We start from the raw sequence: 26,048 nt of genomic DNA, 5'->3' as shown, positions 1-26,048 counted from the left end.
TTAGTGCGATGCAAGATCTAATAATACAATTTTCTTTCCGACAGTTTTGGCGTTCGGTTCGTTCTGAGACAAGATGGCAGCGCCCATAACAAGAAATTAATATAAAATGCCTTTTATACTTATTTGTGGGTATCCGTCTTGTGGGAAGAGTAGACGAACTGAAGAGTTGAAAAAATATTTTGAAAACGAACAGAAAAAGACCGTTGTAGTAGTCAGCGATCACAACACTGGTGTCGATCGCAATAAAGTATATGCTGGTAATATTTGATGGGAATCTGGATATAGTTGAGATTCGGAAATTTTATGCTTCGACTTATTACAGTTGCTATTTTGTATATGTGCGTGATTTTTCATAAAGGAAATCAGCACAAAAAATAATTGGTCACAAAGTGTCTGAAGTATACGGCTTTCAACTTGTAAAAAAGCTTTTAATACATTTTTCAACTTACGTGATTTAATGTACATATATACATAAGTTAATTGATTATTTTCAGGTCAGCTTAATTCTTAATAAAGACACAGAGTTTAATTAAAGTATTTATTAAGATATTGTATAGCATGTAACTACATCCAGCGCTTCGGTTAGTGGATGTCCAGGCGTAAATTACTCACAAAATTGGCAGTCGTACGTCAGTTTTACAAATGGTGGAAGTCACTTGGACATCCGATTAACCGCATGTATACTGTTTTCTAAGACACGGGACATACAAATCACAACAGTTAATCTAGTTTTTCACTCTGTTAACCCCGCTTCGTGCTTAATCCACATAAAAGCGACATGGGGTAATGAATAAGAGATAATATGATTATAGGTGCTACCTAATTTACGGGCAAAAGCTTTATAACTTTTTTTGATAACCATTTATTTTTAATAAATATATGGACATGATTGTGTTCAAAATATTATAATTGTTGCAATAATTAAGTAACGCATCCAAAAAAATCAATCTCAGGGCTAGAATTTAACTTTTCTTTCTACTAGCAAAACATTGCGAGCAGCCTAAATACCAGCTCGCAAAATCAAAAACATTCTCGCAAATTTTGCTGGAAACATAAATAAAAGCAAGTTTGGACATTAGTTTAGTACTATTAAAACTAAATAAAATATGACATCAACCGCAAGTTTTGGTGTTATATATGAAGTTCTTTTTCCCACTTTTCCACTGTTTTCGTGGAAGAATTTAATTTCCGTTTTTTTTTTCTCTCAACTCAACGGTTAACTTTGCTTTATATTTCGTATTGTTATTTCAATCTGTGGGCAAAAAAACTAGTTATTTTTCGCTTCGACGACATGACTGTTCAGTTTTTTGTCTTTTATAGTGAACATGTGTGGATAATCGACTGTTTCATTATCTTTGTACCAATACCATCCGCATATATGTACTATAAGTATACCAGTCTACATACAAGGTGCGAGCTTCCGCATATGGGTATTCGGACGTTCTATTAAATGACCTGCGGTTAAGCATTCACAACGTCGAGCGTATTTAGCAATATAACTCTTTTTTTCCTCTATTTCTACACTCGCAAAAAAATTCTAGTGGCTTAAAACTTAACTCGCAATCGGTATTTTTCACTCGCATTTTGCGAGTGTGCGAGTGTTAATTTCGAGCCCTGAATCTTAAAACGAGTTACATGTTCTTAGCTTAAAGATCTAGCATCTTATAATTTTTTTGTTTTCTAGCCACAGGAATTTAAAGGCTGTGGTATAGTGGATGGGGTGTCTGCTAACTGGCATAGTCACTGGGAGGTCTCTGTATTGATCCCTTTAGTGGAAGCATTCTTGAGATAACAGTGCCCCAGATAATTATTTGGGTAATAGGGTTTTCACCCATTGATTTTGAAAAATAGGGTGATTTCAATTTTTAAATAGGGTGAAATAAGTTATTAATATTTATACATCAAAATCATTGCTGCTGTTATACAGACTATGTGCAGAATGCACATTTCAACTTTTTTTTTCTGTCCCATCAACGTCAACAATTTCTAACCAGGCCAGGGATATGATTTTTTCCACTTTTGACATTCTTTTTCTAATCACGGACTTTCCGTCATGTTTTTGGATGTCAACTCGCTACTTTCAACTGCTGCATACACAGTTTATAACAAATTGATAACACAAATGATACGGTTGTTTGTACTTGGTTGGAAAAAGTTTGCAATCGACATATATTTAGCTAACAATCGCAGACGTCTTTCGACCTCGCTTAGCCATTTTCATTACGCACCATTATAGAAACTGAAAGTACAGACACTTTACAAATACATTCACGTTGTAACTATTTTAGTCAGATGCTTAATTTGCTATGAAATTAAGTCTGTATAGTGTTTGAATAACTTCGACTGCTCTGGTTCTCTGTCATCCAGGCGCTTGCTAACTTTCGAATGAATAAAATCTTCGCCGCGGTACGATAATTATTCCAATGAAAAATTACCAAAATTTAGTTAAGAATTTTCAATCGAGACTTGTATCGTACGCATCAAATCTTAAGAATAAGCGTAAAAGTCAAATTGATTGCGTTTTCAATACGCATTATATTGAATTTCTTTGCGTTTTTAAACATTTTAATAGGGTGAAAAACGCCGATACGCAGCTTATCTGGGGCACTGAGATAACCCTAAAAATATACTATGGCCTACCATTTGGGATGAAAGTCAAGAAGACCTACAAGGTAAAATGAGAATTGTACGTTGAAGTACAATAATTGTACGTCGACATACAAATATAAAATACACTTCTAAGTATATATTTGTACGTCAAAGTACAATTTGTACTTCGACATACATGTTTGTACTTCGACGTACACATTTTCTGAACAGCCAATCAAAACCTTTGTCTCTGGAGCCGCTTTACTTCAGATTTATTCATAATAAATGTTTATTTTATTTTTTTTAATTGAGGACAAAATGAATAAAAATATTAGAATGGCAAAAAAAAAAGTTTCAAGTATTTAATGCATAAAAAATAGATTATATACAAATTTGAAGAAGATTTAATTGTTACCTTTTTAAAATTAAAATTATTCAGCATATTGTGAGTATTTATTGATCATGCAGGGCGGAGTATCACGACCGTCCAGCACATTACTGTGTAGGAAATTCCCAACGGTAACCAAACAGTTACCAAATATTAACAGGATAAATTATGTATAATAACCTCCCCGTTGGTCGTATTTTGTGATAACCATAACTTGCATAAGTCAGAGGTTAATTCCGCCACGCCAGGTCAATAAATACGCACAATATCTATGAGTTAGCGGTGGATAGTCGCATAATTTGATATAAATAATAATAATGTTCAATGTCAAATATCTCTAAAAGCAACAGATGTAAGGTGTGTTCTGATTGGCTAACACTCAAGGGTCGGTGAAAATTGTATGTCAAAGTACATTTCTCGTTCTACCTAGTAGGTCTTGTAGACTTTCGACGTCATGGTACGTCATATAGACACCAAGTACTGGTCCTACCCAGGAAACAGTTTGTTTCATCAAATGTCTCAATTCAACTTGACAGCTTGCCAAAGCAGTTGCATTTAGCATACATTACACTGATTTATCAAAATCAAAATCATGTGATGTGTCAAATCAATTTTGATTGACAAATTTGACAGGATTTTTTTAATCCAATAAGTTTTAGACTGTCAAATAACACACACTACGTATTGAAAGCCATACCTGGAGCTTTCGTCTGTATACGACTGACATCATCAGAAGAATGATTTCTACTGATGGGAAACGTTAACACCGCTAATTGTCTTCTTATTTATTATCAATGTACATGTATAATTATGTGTAACAGCATAACAACATACTTGTTTCGCAATTAAAATATTTAATAAATACAGGTATCTTGCAGGTTTCTAATTTTCTTTCGCAAACTATTGTTGAATGGTTTAAATTTTGTCGCCACTAAAAAAACCCAGCCATTTTGTAGCAATTCTTAAATCAGAGTCTAAACTGCATACACTTAGCTCTATAGTTACAATTTGAATGCAAATATAAGAATGCATCATGTTATATCATCCATATTTTTTTATTTTAACATTCAAATAACACATAACACGGTACATATATAAAAAGGTATGTGGTATTGCGTGGAGATACAAAACACTTCACATTATTTATTTGCACATAAAATAATAGTTACAAAATAAGTAATACTAAAACACTGTCATCAACCTACAGTACAAGACTATTTACGTATATGAAATTACAAAGTGGTGTTATTTTATTACCTTTTACAAAATTAACAATGCTGGTTTTGTACTAGCCATAAAACATTTATCATGGATTAACAAGTAACAACCAATTTATTAATTACACAATAGAAAGTAAATCATATTAATTGCATTATGCACTTACTAAACAAGCTATTTGCTACTGTTTAGAATTACACTATATCACTAAAAATGATCACAACAGGTACTTAGTGCTTTTACATACTTGTGGTAAGTTTTGTATTACTAGTTTGACATTTATTGGCAGACACTTGTCGATATACAGACTAGATTTGCATGTGAACTTAAATATTTTTTCAGCATTATTGCCTTCAAATTGTTAATATAACAACCCTTTGACATTGTTTTCACATCTGATCTTATACCATTTTATTATTATGATTTTTGTTTATAGATAGACAGATATAGACTTTTCAAAGTTCTATAAAAGTTCACACATGTTACATCCAAGTAAACCAACAGAACCAATAAAGATCACCACAGATAATAACTGTGTGTATAGCTTGGAAATTTGATGGTTCAGGAATCCCTCCTTTGTTGATTTCTGTAAACCAAAACTGTCAGTTTTGCTGAATAGAAGGGCTTGTGTGATGCCCAGCTCTTGCCTTGGCAGAACAGCTTCTAAAACGGAAAACCAACAAATATCTTAAAATTTGATAAATAATGCAGACAATTTATGAATGTTTTGTTTTTTGTTGATTTCGAATCTGGAAGATTTTTACGTAAGAATGTCGTACGAAAATCCAACGGTATCGGATTTTGTGGTTTTAGGCCTAAACTTATTATAGTGATATGTAACCTTTCGGGATATCGGTAAAGTGCGAGGAGACGAGGTGTAAATACGTAAAAAAATTAAAGCTAAAAGACTAAAAAGTTAGATCGGAATATCTTTAAATTTTGTGAATAAATTTGTTTCTGATCCGTATGACTAAATACCGATAACAGTACTGGTTTATCGAACGTCATAATTATTATGTATCTTATTATGAAATGTTATTTATTTCCAGAATGTCTTTATGTAAAACATTTAATTTAATTTTGTCTACTCTACCAAAAATACCAATATTTAACATGTGTTCATTAATAAAATATATATTTTGATGATGTGTTCTTTTATGTAACCATTGACTTATTTACAGGTACCGTCTTAAACATATTTGAATCTTCGCTCAAATGCTTTCTATAGTTATCATATATTAAAATCATGATTTAACGGAAATAGCACGATGTAAAGGTGGGAAATCTAACTGTTTTCGGTAAATTTACTGTTTTCGATATCATGTCCTCGTATTATATAATGCTTCCATTTAAAACAGTAATAACATGCTTATCGTACAAAAGAAATAATTAATATAAAGCATCATTTAAATGCGTACTGTTGTAAACATTAATTAAAATCATAGTTTAACGCCACTATCACGATGTAAAGGTGGGAAATCTAACTGTTTTCGGTACATGTTACTGTTTTCGGTATCATGTCCTCGTATTATATAATGCTTTCATTTAAAACAGTAATAACATGCTTGTTGTAAACAAGTTATAATTAATATAAAGCATCATTTAAATGCGTACTATTGTAAACATTCATAAAAATCATAGTTTAACGCCACTATAACGCTGTAAAGGTGTGAATTCTAACTGTTTTCGGTACATGTTACTGTTTTCGCGAAAAGGTTGTCGGCTCTTTCGGCCCCAAGCTCTTTCGGCCCCGGTTTTTTCAGGCTCTTTCGGCCCCAATTTCAGGCTCTTTCGGCCCAGGTACCAGGCTTTTTCGGCCCCATTTTTAATTTGAATGAATCGTTGCAAATATGTTGGTCGAAACTCTTTAAAACTATGGAATATTGTTTATTACAGTAATATATTATCTTTATTGAGGATTAATGCATTTGAAAAAAGATTCTCTTTGTCTTTTGCTTCAGGTATATCGTCGTCGAAATGAGAAGAATAGATACAAGAATATGAGACGGCTTTGGAAATAAAACAAACTATAAAATAATTTATATTACATTTATTTGGATAATTTTAAAGTTATAACAATAAGTAATACATACGTCTTAACAACACAATACATTAATTTAACCTAATTACATACTACATAATTTACTGCACACAAGTTGTTTATTTTATCAATAATGCAATAAGATCATCATAATAATCATCATATAAATATTAATCGTCATCATTCATCATCAGAGTCACAATCATCATCATAATAATAATGATCATCATAATAATCAGCATATGAAACATCAGCATTTAAATCATCATCATTATAATTATCAGCATAAATACACCATAGTCTGCAGTAGCATAATAATCTTCAGCATCAAAAGAATCACTCTAATCATAATCATCATCATCATTATAATTGCATAATTTATTTGTAACTTAATAATTACAGCATATTCATATTTATAACAATTATATCGGAGAAATAACTAGTACCTCAAGCATAGTCGACTGCGCGACATTTTCTAAGTTTAGGCTGATGTCAGGCGTTGTAGGGCGGTTGCGGCAGTCATTGCAGATGAAGATAAGAACAATATCCCCCCTCTAATCCTAATTGATTAATAACTAACTTGACGATGTTCACACATCGTTAATGCATTGAACAGATGTTGTTTTCTTTAATTACTCCGACCCCGTCAATCATTATCGAATGAAGCCATTGTCTAGCACACTCGCACCTATGCCCGGTTTTATGATCTTTATCAGGTTGTTAAATACATGTGTGGTGTGTATTCGGGTTAACAGGTAACACAAAATGTAGATTTAAGTTGATAAATCCGTAAACTTTGAACTGACAATAAAATAAATCAAAAAATTGCAGATGATAACCATGACAATAAAATTAATAATAAATTTAAAAATGTATATGGCGGTACAGTTTAAAAACAACAAACAAAGGCGAGTATCAATTTTATTATACAATATAATTTATTAAGAAAAAAATTACCAATCGAATAACAACATGAATATGTGACTTTATTTGTATATTAGTCATATACTTTTGATAAGAAAGGAATTCTAAAATTTCAGTCGACGATTAAAGTTACTATAATTACATAATACATAATTTACTGCACACAAGTTGTTCATTTTATTAATAATTCAATTACATCAATAATTCTGTCGCGGATATGCCTACAACGTGTTTGCAAATTTCGTCATAGATTACGTTACAACATAACCTATTAAATTGATTTATGAATTGACACTAATGAACGATACCGTTACTGTTTCATAGACACTTATCAATTTATTTTCATAACCAATCAAACTATCATTTTTTATTCTTATTGAAGCAAACACTTGTTCACACATCGTTAATGCATTAAACAGATGTTGTTTTCTTTAATTACTCCGACCCCGTCATTCATTATCGAATGAAGCCATTGTCTAGCACACTCGCACCTATGCCGGGTTTTATGATCTTTATAAGGTTGTTAAATACATGTATAGAGTGTATTCGGATAAACAGGTAACAAAAAAGGTAGATTTATGTTGATAAATCCGTAAACTTTGAACTGACAATAAAATAAAACTTTGCAAATTATAACCATGACAATAAAATAAATTAAAAATTTGGCAAATTAGACCCATGTTCAAGCTTACTTAGGAAAATAATTTATTTGTCTAAAATCTTAGCTAATCAGTTGGCATTGACACTAACCTGTATTGCATCGTCATCTTAAGGTAGCGCACCTCTAATGATTTCCCGCGATTTCTTCGATGGTTGAAGAGCCTACTATTAGGTGCCGTAGCCTAGTGGTTAAGGCGATAGACTAGAATTCTTTTGGGATATTCCCGCGCAGGTTCGAATCCTGCCGACGACGTATACTTTTTTGCGACGCGTTTTATTTATTTTCTAACGTAATTTGATTTAATATGGCGTATAAGCTATATTTATTGTTAAATATGTTGCAATTTTTATGCACATTCTTCAATTATTAAAATTAAAACAACGTTATGGCGAAATTGGGTGATTTACTGTTGAAAATACGAACCATGCATGTTGCATTTTTATTTTTATTTCAAAAAGTAAACGGTAAATCTGTCTAGTTCTTGGTATTTTTGCTGTATATAGTGTTTCTATAAAAACTAAGTTTAAAATATGACTTAAATGATACTATTTTGAATTTTATGACACTTTGTTTTTAACCGACCCAATTTTTACTTGGCTGAAATCACTTACATTTCATGGCGCTCTTCCATAGATAAAAATTTGTAAAAAAATAAATGTCTGTAAAAGAATACTTATTTCATCTTGTTTCAACTTTAAACACCTTTACAGCATCTGTACACACCAACTGCATGCCCATATTCGGAAATTTGAATGAATTACGGAACTTTTATATACCCCAGGGGTGAAAATAAACTGGACAAAAGCCGAGCGTGGGGGTGGTTTTGAAAAAATCGGTATATTTTTTTAAAAAGCATGGAAAGCCTACCTACAAATTTGCATGTAGTTCAGTGAAATGATGCTGATTAAGAAAATAATTGATTAGATTATATTTGGATATGTGCACATTAGAGGTGCGCTACCTTAATGTTTTATATAATCAAAATTGTGAAAAATGTAAATATTGGATCTTAGACTTTATATATTTAATAGAGTTTGCATAAACACTTACCTGTATTGCAGGTGCGATGCTGCCAGCGGTCTCAAACGTCACATGTGATACCATGCTGCAGCGAGCGAACGACCTTCTTACAAAACACACACGCGTCCACCTCCATCACAAAATCACAATGACGAACACTTATACTTACACTGTTTATTATAATATATTAACGATAAACACAAGTAACATCCAATATCATACCAAATTTCAAAGCACATTTTTAAAACTAGTAGCCTAAGAATAACATAGACAGCACAATAATTTATGATACAAATGAACACAATAATTGCACTTTTATACGTATGTGCAATAATTGCTAAATTACCGACAAAAAACAACAACTATTGAACATAACAAACAAAAACTCATCATTTACACCTTTAATCAAACTCAATATTTAACAAACAGACCAACAATCGATTCAATTACCGGTAAAAGCCGGCACAATTTAACAATTTAAACAATTACATACATTGGTAACAGTTTGTAAAACGATAATTGTTTTCAATTAATGTCATTTAATCATCCATAATCAAAAGCAATACAATGAAACAAACCGACAACACAATATATCATTTTAAACACCTTAATTCAATCATACATCCGCTTCAAATAGGTGTAATAAAATATAGGGCCGAATAAGCCTGGTCGATTTGGGGCCGAAAGAGCTTGGGGCCGAAAAAGCCTGAAATTTCGGTCTGGGCCGAAAGAGCTTGGGGCCGAAAAAGCCTGCTACCCGCGAAAACAGTACTGTTTTCGGTATTTAGTCATACCCGTTTCTGATGTATAACAACGACAACTTACCAGAATATTGCTCATGGTCACACGTAAAACTTCTTTCTGAGAGCGAATGGAAAATGCGTCACGAATTCTGACAAATAAACAGTAGTGTGTCGTTATTGGAATACCGCGAGAATACTGGAAGAATAGAGATGCCAACTATAATGTTTAAAACAAATATTTTTGTAACAAGCGTTTGTGATTTGTCAGGATAATAATAACAATAAGATATCGAAAAGATCAACGCAAATAAATTCGACATAAATCTGAGATTCGGCAATATATTTAAGACGGGTTATGTTCACGTAAATTGTGTTTGGTCAAGACTGTCACTATATGTAGTGAACCAGTCTTCGGTTTTATACCCACTGAAAATGAGTATTCAGAGGAGATAATTGAGTAATGACTTAATTCTGGAACGGTTGCGAAGAAAAACAAATAATGGGAGAATATTTATTGCGATTCGCTACACAATTATGATGTCATTGATATAATTTTTCCTGAGGTATTTACATTTGATTTAGCATATGTCAAAGTGTTTTTGATTTGTTCAAGGTCATAAATAGCATCGCGAAAATATATGTCACGTGGCAATTTTTTTAGACGTATCCCTATGTGGTATTCTTATGTAATTTTATGTCTAAATTTCCATATGTATGAACGGTCAACGCCCGCTTCGCGGGCTTTTGCCCGTATAACTGATAAGAGATATTAAGGTAATGAATAATAAAGTCACATTACACAGCCATATATATGCTGACGCAGATACACCATGAGAAATTCTTGGGTTACTCTCAGTTGCCAAACTGTGCTGTTCAGCATCCAATCGGTAACAAGAATGCGTATAAGCCCAGGGTTAACTGGCGATAATTATTTTTGATTGACGTTAGTCTTGAAGTAAGCGTTTATTGCAGATTGATTTACAAGGAATCACAGTTTTAAAATTTACGTAAATTAAACAGTAGATGAAAGACAGTGTCGGGTATCCTCATCACACCTTTTTAACATAAACAATTACTTAAACAACAATTGTTCCTTATGAGAAGTTAAATGCAAATTGTGAGCAATTAATTACTTATGGCGAGTAAGTTGTGAAAACGATACCCGTTACAAATTGTTTGCGGTAACAATTTGATTTCAGTACAAGTATATTTCATCATGTCCATTTATAGAACTGAATTACACAATTTATTTTACAGCCACGTGATAATTTTATTTAATGATGCCATGTAAAACCCGTTTTTTAATAACAGCGCAAAGTTGTTGTTGAAAGAGTCAAGTTCCACGCATGGAAAGCTTGCGTGTCAAAACAGTCCATGTGGCGTAATTAAATATAGAAGTGCAACTCGGTATATTTGTATTTTAACATGAAAAAATACATTGTCATTAATGCACACAATGAGATATTATTGATATATTGAAACTATAGAAAAAAAACGTAGATTTACAGTAATAAATAAAATTAAATTCGCTCATTGATTGTTCGTTATGAACAGTGCTAGATGCTTGCAAATCGCGTCACTTGATTTATGCATGTTCAATGGGAATGATCCCATCCAAAACTCACTTTTCATATGCACTTGCTTAAAATGGCGGACATTTGTGTTTATAAAATTCTTATACACATTATTGTCAATACTGGTCATATTTTGGTTTTGAACATTGAAATTGCAATTTTATTCTGGATTATATTTTAATTGATAGTGTTGTAACATGCATGTATCCAGCGATCAACATAATATGGTAGGGTTTACTAAAATGTTCATTAAAAAAATCGGGGCTTCCAACTGCATTATTTGGAACGTCAAAAATTTAAGGCTTGGAAGTCAGGACTTCCAACTTTTCAAAAGTAGTGGAAGCGCTGTACATCAAATATCTATTACCAATGTTACATGTCTGGCCCAAATCAAATTGCAGCCGCAGCCTTTTTTTTTCTAAACCATGGAAAATCTTAAAGTTATGATCTTTTTAAATAGTTCTATGCATCCCAACATAATTGGAGCTCTGTCTGGAATAATACACTACACAACAGGGACATTGTATCAGGTTGCCTTTATGGGTTATTACACAGTATTCATACAAGCAGATTCTGTGAAACCTGTCAGACTTATTATACTAAAACACAATGTCTTCCAAAAAATAGCTTTAAATTAAAAAGTGTACTTGTAAAAACACATGTGTATGATTTACCAAATGCTTGACATGATTCCATCCTTATCATACAAAAGATTGTCTGGATTGGACAAAAGTGTGCATGTAACTGTCTTTTAGCTAACAAATTGAGATACCTTCAAATTGAGAATAACAGTGATTTGAATACATTACTAAGGTTAAATTTATAGGGATTGATGGGAGGTGAACTTAATGTTGAGATTTATTTATTAAAGATAAAAATAAAACGAGTCTTGTTCTGAGAAAACTGGGCTTAATGCATGTGCGTAAAGGGTCGTCCCAGATTAGCCTGTGCAGTCCGCACAGGCTAATCAGGGACGACACTTTTCGCCTAAACTTGATTTTCGGTAAGGAGTGACTTCCTTGGAACTAAAAATACCATAAAAGCGGAAATGTCGTCCCTGATTAGCCTATATACCTTTTTATGTCCCTCACTATAGTAGTGGGGGACATATTGTTTTTGCCCTGTCTGTTGGTCTGTCTGTCTGTCTGTCTGTCTGTCTGTCTGTCTGTCTGTCTGTCTGTCTGTCTGTCTGTCTGTTTGCGCCAACTTTAACATTTGCAATAACTTCTGCAATATTGAAGATAGCAACTTGATATTTGGCATGCATATGTATCTCATGGAGCTGCACATTTTGAGTGGTGAAAGCTCAAGGTCAAGGTCATCCTTCAAGGTCAAAGGTCAAATATATGGGTCAAAATCGCTAATTTAATGTACGCTTTTGCAGTATTTCAATATTCAAGATAGCAACTTGATATTTGGCATGCATGTGTATCTCATGGAGCTGCACATTTTGAGTGGTGAAAGGTCAAGGTCAAGGTCATCCTTCAAGGTCAGAGGTCAAATATATGTTACCAAAATCGCTCATTTTATGAGTACTTTTGCAATATTGAAGATAGCAACTTGATATTTGGCATGCATGTGTATCTCATGGAGCTGCACATTTTGAGTGGTGAAAGGTCAAGGTCAAGGTCATTCTTCAAGGTCAGAGGTCAAATATATGTGGCCTAAATCGCTTATTTTATGAATACTTTTGCAATATTGAAGATAGCAACTTGATATTTGGCATGCATGTGTATCTCATGGAGCTGCACATTTTGAGTGGTGAAAGGTCAAGGTCAAGGTCATCCTTCAAGGTCAAATATATGGGTCAAAATTTCTCATGTAATGTCATTTCTGCAATATTGAAGCTAGCAATTTTATATTTGAAATGCATGTGTATCTCATGGAGCTGCACATTTTGAGTGGTGAAGGGTCAAGGTCATCCTACAAGGTCAAACGTCATACAGGGGGACATTGTGTTTCACAAACGCATCTTGTTCCATTTGCAATTGGTCCCCCTACAGGCCTCAAATTTGATAAAAAAAACCACAAAAAACACTGATTCCCCCAGTTTTGTAAAAATCTTGCTGACATTTAGTTGTACCAGTGTTTCACAAGAAATACTTGTCAGCTATATAGTGTTTATCAAGTCATGAGTAGCAAATGATTCAAACCAATCTTACTAGTGCAGAGGTATACAGAAGCAGTAACTTGGCTTTTTTCTCTGTCATTTTTATTCCGCAACAAGAAATTGAGAGTGTGTGCATAAAATGCATGCTACATATCAATACAGACTTATCTGAACATTAACATAGTCATTAAATTGAAAAAAACATTTACAAACTAATTGCGTTACAATCATAATGTGACATTATAAACCTAAATAATTTGATATGCGCTATTAAACTTTGAAATCAAAACACCATATATGTCTGCTCATAGACCAAACATCCAATCATATTTTGCAGAATATTTTAATGCAAGAATGTAATTATCTTATGTAGTTTTATACATCTTTTTCCATTATTCAAATGGAAAATGTAAAGATCATCCTAGTAAAATTATTTATTTTATGCTTTCCGGTGGTTTATAGAGAAATATGAAATAAATTGGTATTCCACTGTTTTAAACAGTGAAAAATAACAGTGACAAATATCGATATTTTTCACTGTTTTACTGTGAAATGACGTCATTTTTTGACGAAAGGACGTCATTAATCAAGCGAAATGATCCAGTTTAACTCATTACGATGTAAATAAACGGTAAAAAAGCATAAAATGAAAAGCAAATTTGTTGGATTCGATTGAATATCGATTTTATTTCACTCGTGATCATAGAAAATATATATTTTCACTCGTGGCGAAAATATTGTTTTCTATGATCACTCGTGAAATAAATTCGATATTTCACCGAATCCAACAAATATCCTCTATGTATTGCATAATTTTATCATTTAGACAAATACATTATTATGACTTGGCAAACTATTAAAAAATGCCATCACAATCCTCCCAAATGCTCTGACTTGTGATCTTAGATCTGTCACTAATTAGATTGACTTGTAGTTAAAGGTCAGAGTCACACATAAAGGTCACATTGTGTTCAAGTGTTTTCAACATTTGTCAAAAATGTCTTTTTCCTTTGTATCTTCAGACTCTAAAGAAGAGAAGATTGTCAGAGGCAATTTGAAGTCGTCAGTGCAAAGGTAATTTAAAACATCGGCATTCAAATAAGGAAAAATAGCAGCTGATAAGCTGTATTGTGTGTAAGAACCAGTGGCTGATAAGCTGTATTTTGTGTAAGAACCAGTGGCTGATAAGCTGTATTGTGTGTAAGAACCAGTGGCAAGGTTAGCATAGTTGGTGGAGCGCCATGTTAGTGTTAGAATGTTTGTGGGTTTGAGCCCAGCACTGTATATATATTTCTTCTTGAAGTTACTTTAAGGATAGCTGATTCATATTTTATTTATATTTAATATGTTCATGGTCATGGTCACATTAAAAAGTTAAAGGTCAATTTTAGAAAATTGTGTTTGACACTTTCTGGAGCGTTCAAGGTCCAAGGTCAATCAAAATACACTGTCAATTGTCCAATGTTGGATATTAGTACCTGACACTTTGTCCAAATCATAACCATGTCCATCAAGGATGAGTTTTCAAATAACTTGAATATAGTTTGTCAGCATGATCAGAATGAATGTCCGGAACACATAAAACCCTGTCACAAGGTCAAAGGTCAACATCACAAATCAAGGTCAAAGGTTAAACCTAGTCTTTTGCAAATTAACGGTTTTTAAATAATTTTGCAGTAGTTACTAGAATATTATGCAACACATATTGTATTCAAGTCTACTGGTTGGAGGTCAAGGTCACAATTTAAGGTCTAAAGTTAAACAAGATAAATAGATCAAGATTTCTCCAATCTTGACCTGAATTTCTTTAACAGATGGTCATACTAGATCATATCTTTGCGACTTTGTATTTGAACTAATTTAACTACATTTGTATAACTTGTATTGTGTTACTCACAAAATTTATATGACATATTGTGAAGTTGATTCTTCTTCTTCTAGAAACCTGAGTAAAGAAACAATTACCATACTTGATTCATTGAATTATATTAAAGGTGAGTATATTTCTTGTAAGAATTTAAATGTTCATAGTTATGTTGCACTCAAGATGTGATTTTAAAAGAACGTGTGACTACAGCATACTTGGACTTACTCTCACAAGTACAAATTGATTCAGTTTTTCATTCATTTATTGACAGAGTCGTGTTATTTTGAAATAGCCCCTGTACATGAATAAATAGCAAGATATAGGGAAAAACAATTGTATGCAATTTCCTATAGGATTAAATGGAATTCTGTATGCTTGTACCTTAAGAAACATAAATAAACTGCAGCTTGTTTGCTGGGGTTTCATATATTGTCATTTACAATAATACGTGTCAGACAAAATATTGTTTTCACAGTATTTTTAATGTTATACCATACTAGTATGCAATATCTCAGATATTATTGAAAGCAAGTCCGGGCTTAAGTGTTATTGGCCTCATGGGGAAGAGTATTTAGTTTGATGTCTTCATTTAATCAATATTACCGTCTTGCTTCTTCAGGTTTCAGATACGAGTTGTATTGTGTAACAAAAGAGTGCCAAACAACACAGTGTGTGGTGAGTAACTAGCGTGCCATCTTGTAGAGTAATATAGCACTAGTGATCTTCCAGTGTTTCCACATGCTTTAAATAAAGGAATCAAAACCAGTGGTTAAAGTACTTGTAAATTAATGATCTTTTTCCGTTGCCAGCAATGTAACTGTATGATCATGGAAATGTGCAGGTGGATCAAGCAAGTCTGATGTTGCAACACAAAATAACAAGGGACAAAATTGTCACAAAACCAGGTTTTCATTGTGAAAAAAAATCTGATAAAGGGAGACAACTCAAACTGAACTTTTGAAATGAACAAACAAAATTAACCCCCTTTGTAAGTTTGTTTTAAAATAAATCTATTTTTAGTCGTGGCGACCTTGACATTGGAGATATTGACGTGATTCTTTCGTGCGACACACCGTCCCATGATGGTGAACAAATGTGCCAAATGATTTTAAAATCTCATAATGAATGACATAGTTATAGCCCAGACAAGCTCATTTATGGCTATTTTTTACCTTTGAACTCAAAGTGTGACCTTGACCTTGGAGATATTGACGTAATTTTTTCGCGCGACACACCGTCTAATGATGGTTAACAAATGTGCCAAATGATTAAAATCTCACAATGAACGACAAAGTTATGGCCCGGACAAGCTTGTTCCGCCCACCCGCCAGCCAGCCCGCCAGCCCGCCAGCCCGCCCGCATTCGCCAATCTAATAACCAGTTTTTCCTTCGGAAAACCTGGTTAATAAATTACTTGCTTGTGCTAGTACTTTTTCTCCATGACCAATACTGTCACGCTAAATGTTAAATAGCTCCTCAAATGAAGTCTAGGACTGGCTAAGGTCAATAAAGAAGAATTGCATATTTGAGTGAAGGTGGGATCCCAATATAACTCTACCATACCTGAAAACTGATCTGACAAACATTTAAATGTCTTACAACCATATGTGTGCTGTCAGGCAAAATGAACACTTCATATGTAACAGTTCTACAACAGGCCAAAAAAGTAGTCCCTATGTACATGTACTAGCTGTTGGATAAAAGCAAGGTGTGGGATAAACCTTATCTTTATCCAACGGGTCTTAATTTGTTATATAAAACATTAATCTGTTGGATGAATTTCAATATTTTACAACACTACATCTCTAGCAGATTGGCCAAATGTCAGACAAGTTGTAAACTGACAGAACTTGGTGTCTTATCTGTAATTATGTCCCCCACCACTATAGTGGGGGACATATTGTTTTTGCCCTGTCTGTTGGTTGGTTGTTCTGTTGGTTTGCGCCAACTTTAACATTTACAATAACATTTGCAATATTGAAGATAGCAACTTGATGTTTGGCATGCATGTGTATCTCATGGAGCTGCACATTTTGAGTGGTGAAAGGTCAAGGTCATCCTTTAAGGTCAAAGGTAAAAAAAAAACTAAATCAAAGCGGCGCACAAGGGGACATAGTGTTTCTGACAAACACATTTCTTGTTTTGAGGTTTAAAACAGTCTGTCATTGTCTCTTAATGTAATATATGAGACATGCTCTGGGAAAACAGGACTTAATACATGATTGTAACGAGTTTTCACTGATAAGCCTGTGCAATCAAGATACTGCACAAAGGGGGTTCATTATACGGTGCAGTAAATCTCTACTGATACAGTCAAAGTTGTTTAGGTAGAATAGTGAAGATTATCGCTACTTGTTAACACTCTTCATCACTAGTATGTGTACTGTTGTTTTCATGGATGTGTTTTAATCAGCCAACATGTAGTGGATTGAAGACAATGTATGCTATTATAATATAATAAAGAGTGATAATTTGCGTGCATTTATAAGAGAAAAATAAATAATTATTGGAAACTAAGCAAACTAATTTTCTTACATTAATTTCAAACATTAACAATTGCACATCTCCTTAATGATGCAGATTGGAATGCATATTTTAAATTGGCTATATTGCTTCAATCACTCTGCAACAGGTATTCAGTCCCACTAATTGGTTTACTATCACTTTCAAACAATGGTTGACTCTATTGGCCTTAAAGAACTATTTTGAAAAAGTATAAAAACAGTATGCTTTGCAAGTTCATGTAAATTGTAGCAGAAACTTTGTGATTTTCAGATATTCTGTGATACCAGTAAAGAACTAGCAAGTGAATGGAACAACAGCCGAGCTGAGAAGGAGAAGTATATGCAAGAAATGTGAGAAAAAACTCCTTTGTGTTTATCTTTAATTACCAAATGTTCTAAAGTTTTCTATCATCATATGTTAAAGCATGTTAATGGGAGGTTGAATTTTACAGCAGATTTACCAGGTTGTCGTTTGTTTTTGGTTGAGACTTGCTTTCAAGTCATTCTGTGTGACCAAGACTCAGGTTATGCTTTATTGTTCTCTATGGCTTGCAATATTAATCTGACATAGACCCTAATGGCTTAAAATGGAATTCACACAGTTTTTATAGAAAGCAATATTTTGTGGTCTAATTTTGTTTGTGTGTGTGGATAATTATAGCCATTTGCATCTGTCAGAGGGTGTAATCACGTGACAAACAAGATGGCGAAGTCCATGCCGAGTCAAGTATTTTTCGTTTTTTTACTCTTTATTACTTGTTTTAACTTTTTTTATTCCGCTGACTTTCAAACCATATTAGGAAGAAAGATACTGGCTTTTATTTCATAGTAATATCCGCTCTATATCTCGACTTAACTCTGTGCAAAATTTCTTAGTGGGATGACCTAATTAGGGCTCCACTAAGAAAATTTGCAGGGAGTAAAGTCGAGATATATAGCGAATTTAAATACGAAATAAACGCTAATCACCTTTTTACTGATGTGGCTGGAAAATGAGCGTCCTTTAAAAAATAAACAGAAAGAATAAAGGGTGTAAAACGGTGAAAACTGTCTCGGCATGGACGTTGCCATCTTGACTATCACGTGATTACCCCCTCTGATCTGTGTAGTTATGACTTGTATGAAACTGACATTTGCCACATGTTCATAATATTGATGATTCCTTATTACTTGGCTGTAATTACAGAATTGCATGTCCTAGAATTTTCTTATAATGCAATTTTAAAATGATGCTATTTTACCGCAATTTCAAGTTTACCATGGAACATTTCTCCCCCTTTCTCAACTTCGTCAATAAATCATTCAATGGCAGGCTAGGCTATTTCCCTGATAAATAAAATAAAAGCCCAGATGTGGAATCATTGTTATTCAGTTTCGATGGCCTTGTGCAGAGATTTGAGGAGCCAAGGTCCAATAACCGCTGGGATAGTCCGCTGTTTGTAATTCAGAAGGACGATGTGTTGCCATTGGATGCGATTTCAGATGCTCTGTTGAAGAAGAAGGCTCCGGCACCCAATGCCTCCACGGCACCAGTTTGTAGATTTATACTGAGTTGCAATACAAAAAACTGTATTTATGAAAATTACTTTTTATCTCCTCAACACTTTATGTCAAGTCCCAATGCATCAAGCTTTGTACAGCTTTCACAATGGTTGAGGGTATGTGCATAAACGCATGTGTAGGGTAGTCACTGCTGGCGCAATCATTCTTTATGCAATTTTTAAAATAACTTACTAAACAGTTAACTACTAGAATATGGTGTGTCTCATGTAACGCATGTTTCCCTAGCTCAAGGTCAAGGTCAAGATTAGAGGTAATAGTTAGACAAACAATTATTGAAACAAATCGATGGTTTGGACTGTTACTTCATCATTCATTTTATTTATTAATTTAATAAAACCTTTCCACATTTGTACAGCATGAGAAGATCACATGTTTCATGTAAAATTCAATGATCGAGAAATTTTGAAACAACTCATCCATTAATATATACAAAAGCATGAGGAAATTCATATTTCATTTACAAACCATCTTCCTAGCTAAAGGATCAAAATCGCACATTGTGGTTAATAGTCAATTTGTTGTGGTCGGAGGCTTTAAAAAGGTTTAAACCCTTAAGTTTGCTATAGTAATAGACTAGCGTTCAGTATATGGCAGGTCCTTTAATTCTTAAAGTTAGGAAAACGCATGACCAGCCAAAAAAAAAGTCTTTAAAAGGGCCTTTTCACAGATTTGGGCATGTATTGAAGTTTGTCATTAAATGCTCTATATTGATAAATGTAAACATTAGATCTAAAAAGCTCCAGTAAAAAACAAGAATAACATTAAAGAAAGAAAAAAAGTAACCCTCAAATGGGCTCGAACCATTGACGCCTGGAGTAAAAGTCTATCTCTTAGACTACTCGGCCATCCGTGCTCATACATTTTGGGATGTATTTTATACTTTATATAAGCAATCCTCGTAGTTTCACAAAATATAACAACTCAACAGAACTCGCAAAATCATTCAATCGTTTTGCGCTGCAAAGCTTTATAATTTTCAGGTTTTTAAACATCAACGAATGCATATAATTTATATTTTAGGGCATGGTTAATGTTCAGTATTACTGTTTCCTCACAAATATCATAACTACAACAAAAATTTGCGAATCTGAAACATTTTTTTTTAAATTTTGTCAATTAACCTAAACGTGACCAGGCCCCTTTAATTGAAAACAAAGTGCAATTATTAGTCCGGTGAAATCAATGCTTTAATGACTATAATCTCCTGTGCTTATTGTAAAAGTAACCCTTCTGGTGCTGTATACCAAAAGAAATATAAAGTTTCTAATAACAAAGGCAATTTATGGGCTATTGAACTTGTATTTCGGCGATGAAAAATTGAATCTAAGTAGCCCAAAGTGCTAGTGGCCTAACATATATTACGCCTAAAAACTTGGCTTAATGCATGTGCGTAAAGTGTTTCTGCTGCTTTGATGGAATTTTCCGTAAAAAGAAAGTCTCTTCTAAACGAAAATCTAATTAAGGAGTGTCGTCCCAGTTGAGCTTGTGCCGACTGCATGCACATGCATTATACTCCTTTTTTCAACAGCGATTCTCGTATATTTCAGCAACCCCTCTCATCTACCAACTTCCTGTATGAACTGGACAAGACAACCCAGGACGTTGTGGGGGTCATCATGGGGTCACAGAAAACATGTGTCCCTGGGGATACTATAGGCGTACCCGGAGCTACAGATCAGGTACATTTTGTTCAAAGCATCACAATTAAAATCAATTGTGTCCCTACAGTAATAATTTCCTGTGATACAATACGGAGAAGTATATCCTTGTGTTAACATATTTCTGGGATACAATAGGGAGAAGTGTATACCTGTGTTAACATGTTCCACCGTCCTAACGTTGATGTATATAATGTACAAACTTATTTTTGAATTTTTCAACAAACAACATTGTTGTTAATGCACTGTTTCAATTTATGCGGCCATTCATATTTTGGTATTTAAACAACACAAATTCAAAATAACAACACTATATTGACCAGCATTTATTCTACCTTCAGTTTCCGTTTTGTTTCAGCTTCAGTACACGCGACCTTTGACCCTTGCCGAGCTTCAGAGGTTGCGACGTCAGTTCATCACGTACATGAAGATGCACCCCGTGTCCAACCATGCCCAACTTACAAACATGTTTATACAGTACCTTAATAATACGCTCAAATAAAAATATATGTGTATTTTGTAATTATATTCACTAGTTATCAATTTTAAAGGGTAAAGATTTACGTATGTATTTTGTGTCAGCCTTTTTTTATCAGGTCATGGGTTCAATTTTTTGAATGGGCCCAAGACTTTTGATCAGAAGGTCCAGGTTTCGATCATTGATGGGACCTGCACAAGCAGTTTTCTCCTGCCTTGGCAAGACAGTGAACTGGCACCGGGCTCCCCAGGTTTATTGATCAGAGTCTAACTAGAACCTTTGTTCAATGATATTTATTTGTACGTATTTGTAATTCTGCCCGGTGACACTGAATCTTTTACAGTGAGTGTTTTGGCTTCAACTCGTCTGTACTTGTTGTGTTGTAAGCTATGCATCTTCTATGAAATAAATTGACCAGTCCCCAAATCATCGATTGCTCCACCCACATAGTCACATGGTCTAGTGATTAGAAAACTCCGACAAGCAGATCGCAATGATAGGGGATTAGGCGAGTGAAATACTATATTTGTAACTATGTATCATGCTATTTTCTACAATATAAATTGTTCAAGCCGCACACAAAACTAAACTGCTTTGTAAAACTTTAATACAGTCATAAATGCTTTACTGAGAAATGGCGTCAAAATAAATGAGTAAACGACAGACTGACTATCAGAAACGTTTCATATACATATTATAGGGAGTTGAATAAAAATCCGTATTCATATTCATATTGATTTTGAACTTGTATTAAACAGCCTTACAGTGAATTCAGTGGCCATTCATATATAATTAATTTTTTGAAAATATTTTTATTTAATGCAAATGACACATTTTTATCATTATGGGTTTTTTGTTAATTAAAAATGTTTAGATCTTTGTTTTATTGGCTTATTTTTAAAAAGACACCGATTCTTTTTATTTAGATATAAATTGAATTTTGATTGTACCATAATTTAATATAGGCCTCATTACGTGGTTTCATTGACAGATAGTCTAATATGCATTTTATTTCATGTATTTTTAATGCGAACCAGTTACATTTCACTATCAAAAATGAAATGTTGGTATTACGGTGCTGTTCACGAACATTCGAATGGAATATATAAAGCAAATTATGCATTTGTTTATTTATATCAAGATGGACCTTATTTGTTCATTGCAATGCTCACATTTTTCCCCGTATCAATATAATGTTGTGTATTAGAAATGTTGTTGTTGTATTATAAGCCGTACATTTTACACCTGAAGTCGCTAAAGCTAGCTAAGCCGCGTTGAAATCACCTTTTTGTTGTTTTAACTTTAGTTAAAACAATAGGCAAGTTTACAATTGATAATGATTTCCCTTGTTTATGATCGTCAGAAAATAAATATATAATTGGAAATTATTCAAGGAATAAAATAGTTTTTTGTGTACAGTACCTAACAATGCCTTAATGTTCCTTCATTCTTAGATCCGCGCAACATACTGTCATTTATTAATTATTGACAATTACTCTGATATTATTAATAAGCACGTGTGTCAATTATTATGTTGCCCAAACTGTCTAATCATATTGTGCGTCAAACGATTTAACACATTTTATGGAACACACAACTGTTGTGGTCAAACTATTTATTGTGTTTGTTTTCTCATTACTCGTTCATATGTTCATAAAGTATGTATAGCACCTACAATTTTGAATAATGATCTAACAGTAGTGATCATGCATTTGAAATAAAATCTGTGGTAACTCTTAAAAATCACGTCCATTCCGTATGTACGACACGCTTTGTTTGTCGGACAAAAATGGTTGCCAGATAGGCGTTGCTGAGGTGTGTGAAAAATCGATATCTGATTGGCTGATCGGAAAATTTGATTGACAGGTGGCGACTGGTTAATTGTAAGCAAAAGTTCTATAATCAAGAGCTAAACAGTGATACATGATTGTACAGGGTCGTGAGTTCCTTGGGAAGAGGACAACGATAACGAGCGAGGCATGGTATTGTAATGCGCATGGGGGGGGGGGATTAGAGGGGAAGGATTAGGGTTTGGGGTCGGGTTAGCCTTAACCCGACCCCTAACCTTAACCCTAACCATAACCCATGGTTATCTCCCATATATCACGCCTCGCTCGTTGTCGTCCGCTTCCCGAGTTCCTTGACAATGTCGTTACTTGCATCACGTTACAATGCCGTGTGTCATGTTTAGTGTCTCTTTACAATCTGATGCAGCGTGTCATGACACAGTGTTGTGTCGACTGTCATTCTAAAAATAAGTGTCGACTGTCATGTTAAGATGTTACTTAAATGTGGTTTATCGTATGACGAAAACAGCTCAGAAAATAAAGGTAACGTGGCACTCACAGTGTCGTGTCGAGTGTCACATGAGAAGTACATGCCACTTGTCGCATTGCATTGTCATGCGCCGTGTTGAAAGTCACGCTTCATTGTCGTTTCAAGATATGCGTCGCGATGTTGTGTCGGGCGTCAGGTTGCCGTGTCATTCATCGTGTCGAGTGTCTTGCTTATATGTCTTGTCGAGATACGTTTACCTAAAGTCAGTGATCATGTAACGAAATAATATGTCGATTAGTGAATATTCGTTTTCCAAGAGATCTCGGTGATATTAAGAACAGCAAAGGTTGATGTGCAATTGTTCATATACATTAAAAATAGCTTTTTATGTTTGTATTCGTGTTTTATATAATTAACTTCTTTATTGAACGCTACAACTTATTGAACTGAAACAGGCTTGCATCAATCATTTAAGTAGCACCCGAGCCGACAATGACTAATCGAGCCAAACTTAAGAACGAGTAAGTCTGGCATATGAACCCCATCACTTTTAAAGAAATCTGGAAACAGACCGATTTACTGCAACATGTTTAATACTTTATAGCCAAAATAATGACTTCTCTATTCACATTACACGACGATCTACGTAGATCGGTCGTACCTTCTGTTCGGTATCTTTGACGCAATTCAGCGTACAATGTATCATTCAATATTTTGTTGCTATATCAGATGCGGTATTTTCTACGATTACACATTTTCAGGGATAAACACGCGTGTTGTCGCATGCTAAGTGTAAGTCACGTGTTATTTAATTTGCATATACACAATTAATGCAACATATTTGAGATGACTTAATTTAAGTGTTTCAAGAAATACAAATTATTTCGTACAAATTAGTTTTCATAAATTTCATCTAATGGCTAAAAATTACAAGCCATCGATTAACATTTAATTAGGGATCACAAACCTAAGCAAATCCGTAACCGGTTAACCTGCTTCGATATGCAAGCGGTTAACCTGTTAATCGACTGTCTTTGTACCACACAAATAAAACAAAACATCCGAAAAACGTATACGTTTATAAACAATTACATGTATATGCAAATATACTCTGTCTTGTTGATTGTCTTGTAACCAAATTACTTTAACCATTTTATCAATTAAATACTGTTTCTTTACAAATTGTGTTGGTCCTTTAAATTGGGAATTCAAATTCTAAATTTAATATTATACATTTTGAATCTAATACCAGAGACGTAGATATCTACGTCTCTGCGAATGCTTAGTCACTTCCGAAAGTCATTTCTGAAATTTGTATAGGTTACAAAACACTAAATGATCGCTTCATGAAGGGCTGTACTCTCTAAAAAAATATCATAGTTGACAGGAAGGCATGTTTTACACGTTTTACCATTATTCGGGTGTTATCTTGCGGAGATAATGGTAGGGAATGAATATGTGTTCACTACTGAATCCCTGAAATATGATATACGTGAAGACTATAGTAAACCATTGCACTAGAAAAGGTTACATTCCACTAAGAAACGGCCGAAAAAAAAAGTTGCAAAAACAGTCGATTTTGATTTGTGTCAAGTTCTTTCTTGCATTGTACATGACATATATTTTTTATTGCATAAATCGATTCCGCTTAGAATGGCCTTTAAGAAAAGGTATGGTTATGGGGGTCTCTATGTGCAAAATGTTGCATTTATTTTCGCTCAAAGTTGTCGCTTTTACATTGAATTATATAGGGAAACTATTTAGTGTATTATGACCTAAACGCAAAACCAGGTCAAGTCTCAAAGGAGCTGTATTTACAGAAAATCATCATTCTTTTAGTGGGATATGACGCGTTTTGGCGAATTTCACGGAATAAATGCGTTTGTTTCACGAATTTAAGGAGCATCGTGAGTTTTTAAGAAGAAAATACGTTTTCAGAGGAAAATAAGAAAAAAAACGTACAAAAACTCGTCTTGAGCATCTCAAATCGCAACAATTTGTGCTGAAAGAGCTCATGAACACGTTTTAATAGTTGTTTACTTCTTTTTCTACATAGCTTGTAACAATATTCCAGTATTTTGACCGATTGTAATTACTTAGGGTAATCGTTTTACGCCTGAACGCCCGTTATAAATCAAAGCTCCGAACGCGAAAGCCACATGGCTTATCAGGCGTTATAATAAAATGCATTTTCAAGCATTTCTACGTGAAAGATCGGTCTGAAAATTGGCATGCACATAGAAAATAGGTTTATACGTATCGAGAAGTGCTTATTTTTCGCGATGTTAACAGTAAACGTTGTCTAACAGGTTACAATACACTAAATGATCGCTTCATGAAGGGCTGTACTCTCTAAAAAAATATCATAGTTGACAGGAAGGCATGTTTTACACGTTTTACCATTATTCGGGTGTTATCTTGCGGAGATAATGG

The 26,048-nt window shown here is 33.8% G+C and overlaps 3 protein-coding genes across 3 annotated transcripts in view; 2 read left to right on the top strand and 1 right to left on the bottom strand.

Moving 5' to 3' along the window:
• The window catches only part of LOC127867004 (deoxyuridine 5'-triphosphate nucleotidohydrolase-like), a 132,922-nt gene that overhangs the window by 12,892 nt on the left and 93,982 nt on the right, over window positions 1-26,048 (bottom strand). The gene's annotated exons all lie outside the window — the stretch shown is intronic.
• LOC127866997 (proteasome subunit beta type-4-like) overlaps window positions 1-26,048 on the top strand; it is a 147,914-nt gene that overhangs the window by 35,458 nt on the left and 86,408 nt on the right. The gene's annotated exons all lie outside the window — the stretch shown is intronic.
• LOC127866995 (protein KTI12 homolog) lies at window positions 36-21,431 on the top strand. Its single transcript, XM_052407912.1, has 8 exons — window positions 36-257; window positions 14,291-14,342; window positions 15,210-15,262; window positions 15,755-15,810; window positions 17,911-17,990; window positions 19,012-19,171; window positions 20,750-20,881; window positions 21,219-21,431. Exons 1-8 carry the CDS (start codon window positions 107-109, stop codon window positions 21,360-21,362), a joined length of 828 nt encoding a protein of 275 aa, XP_052263872.1. The 5' UTR covers window positions 36-106; the 3' UTR covers window positions 21,363-21,431.

The sequence above is a fragment of the Dreissena polymorpha genome, chromosome 2 (genome assembly GCF_020536995.1).
Source record: "Dreissena polymorpha isolate Duluth1 chromosome 2, UMN_Dpol_1.0, whole genome shotgun sequence".
NCBI lineage: Eukaryota > Metazoa > Mollusca > Bivalvia > Myida > Dreissenidae > Dreissena > Dreissena polymorpha.
This window is presented reverse-complemented; position numbering and strand designations above follow the sequence as displayed.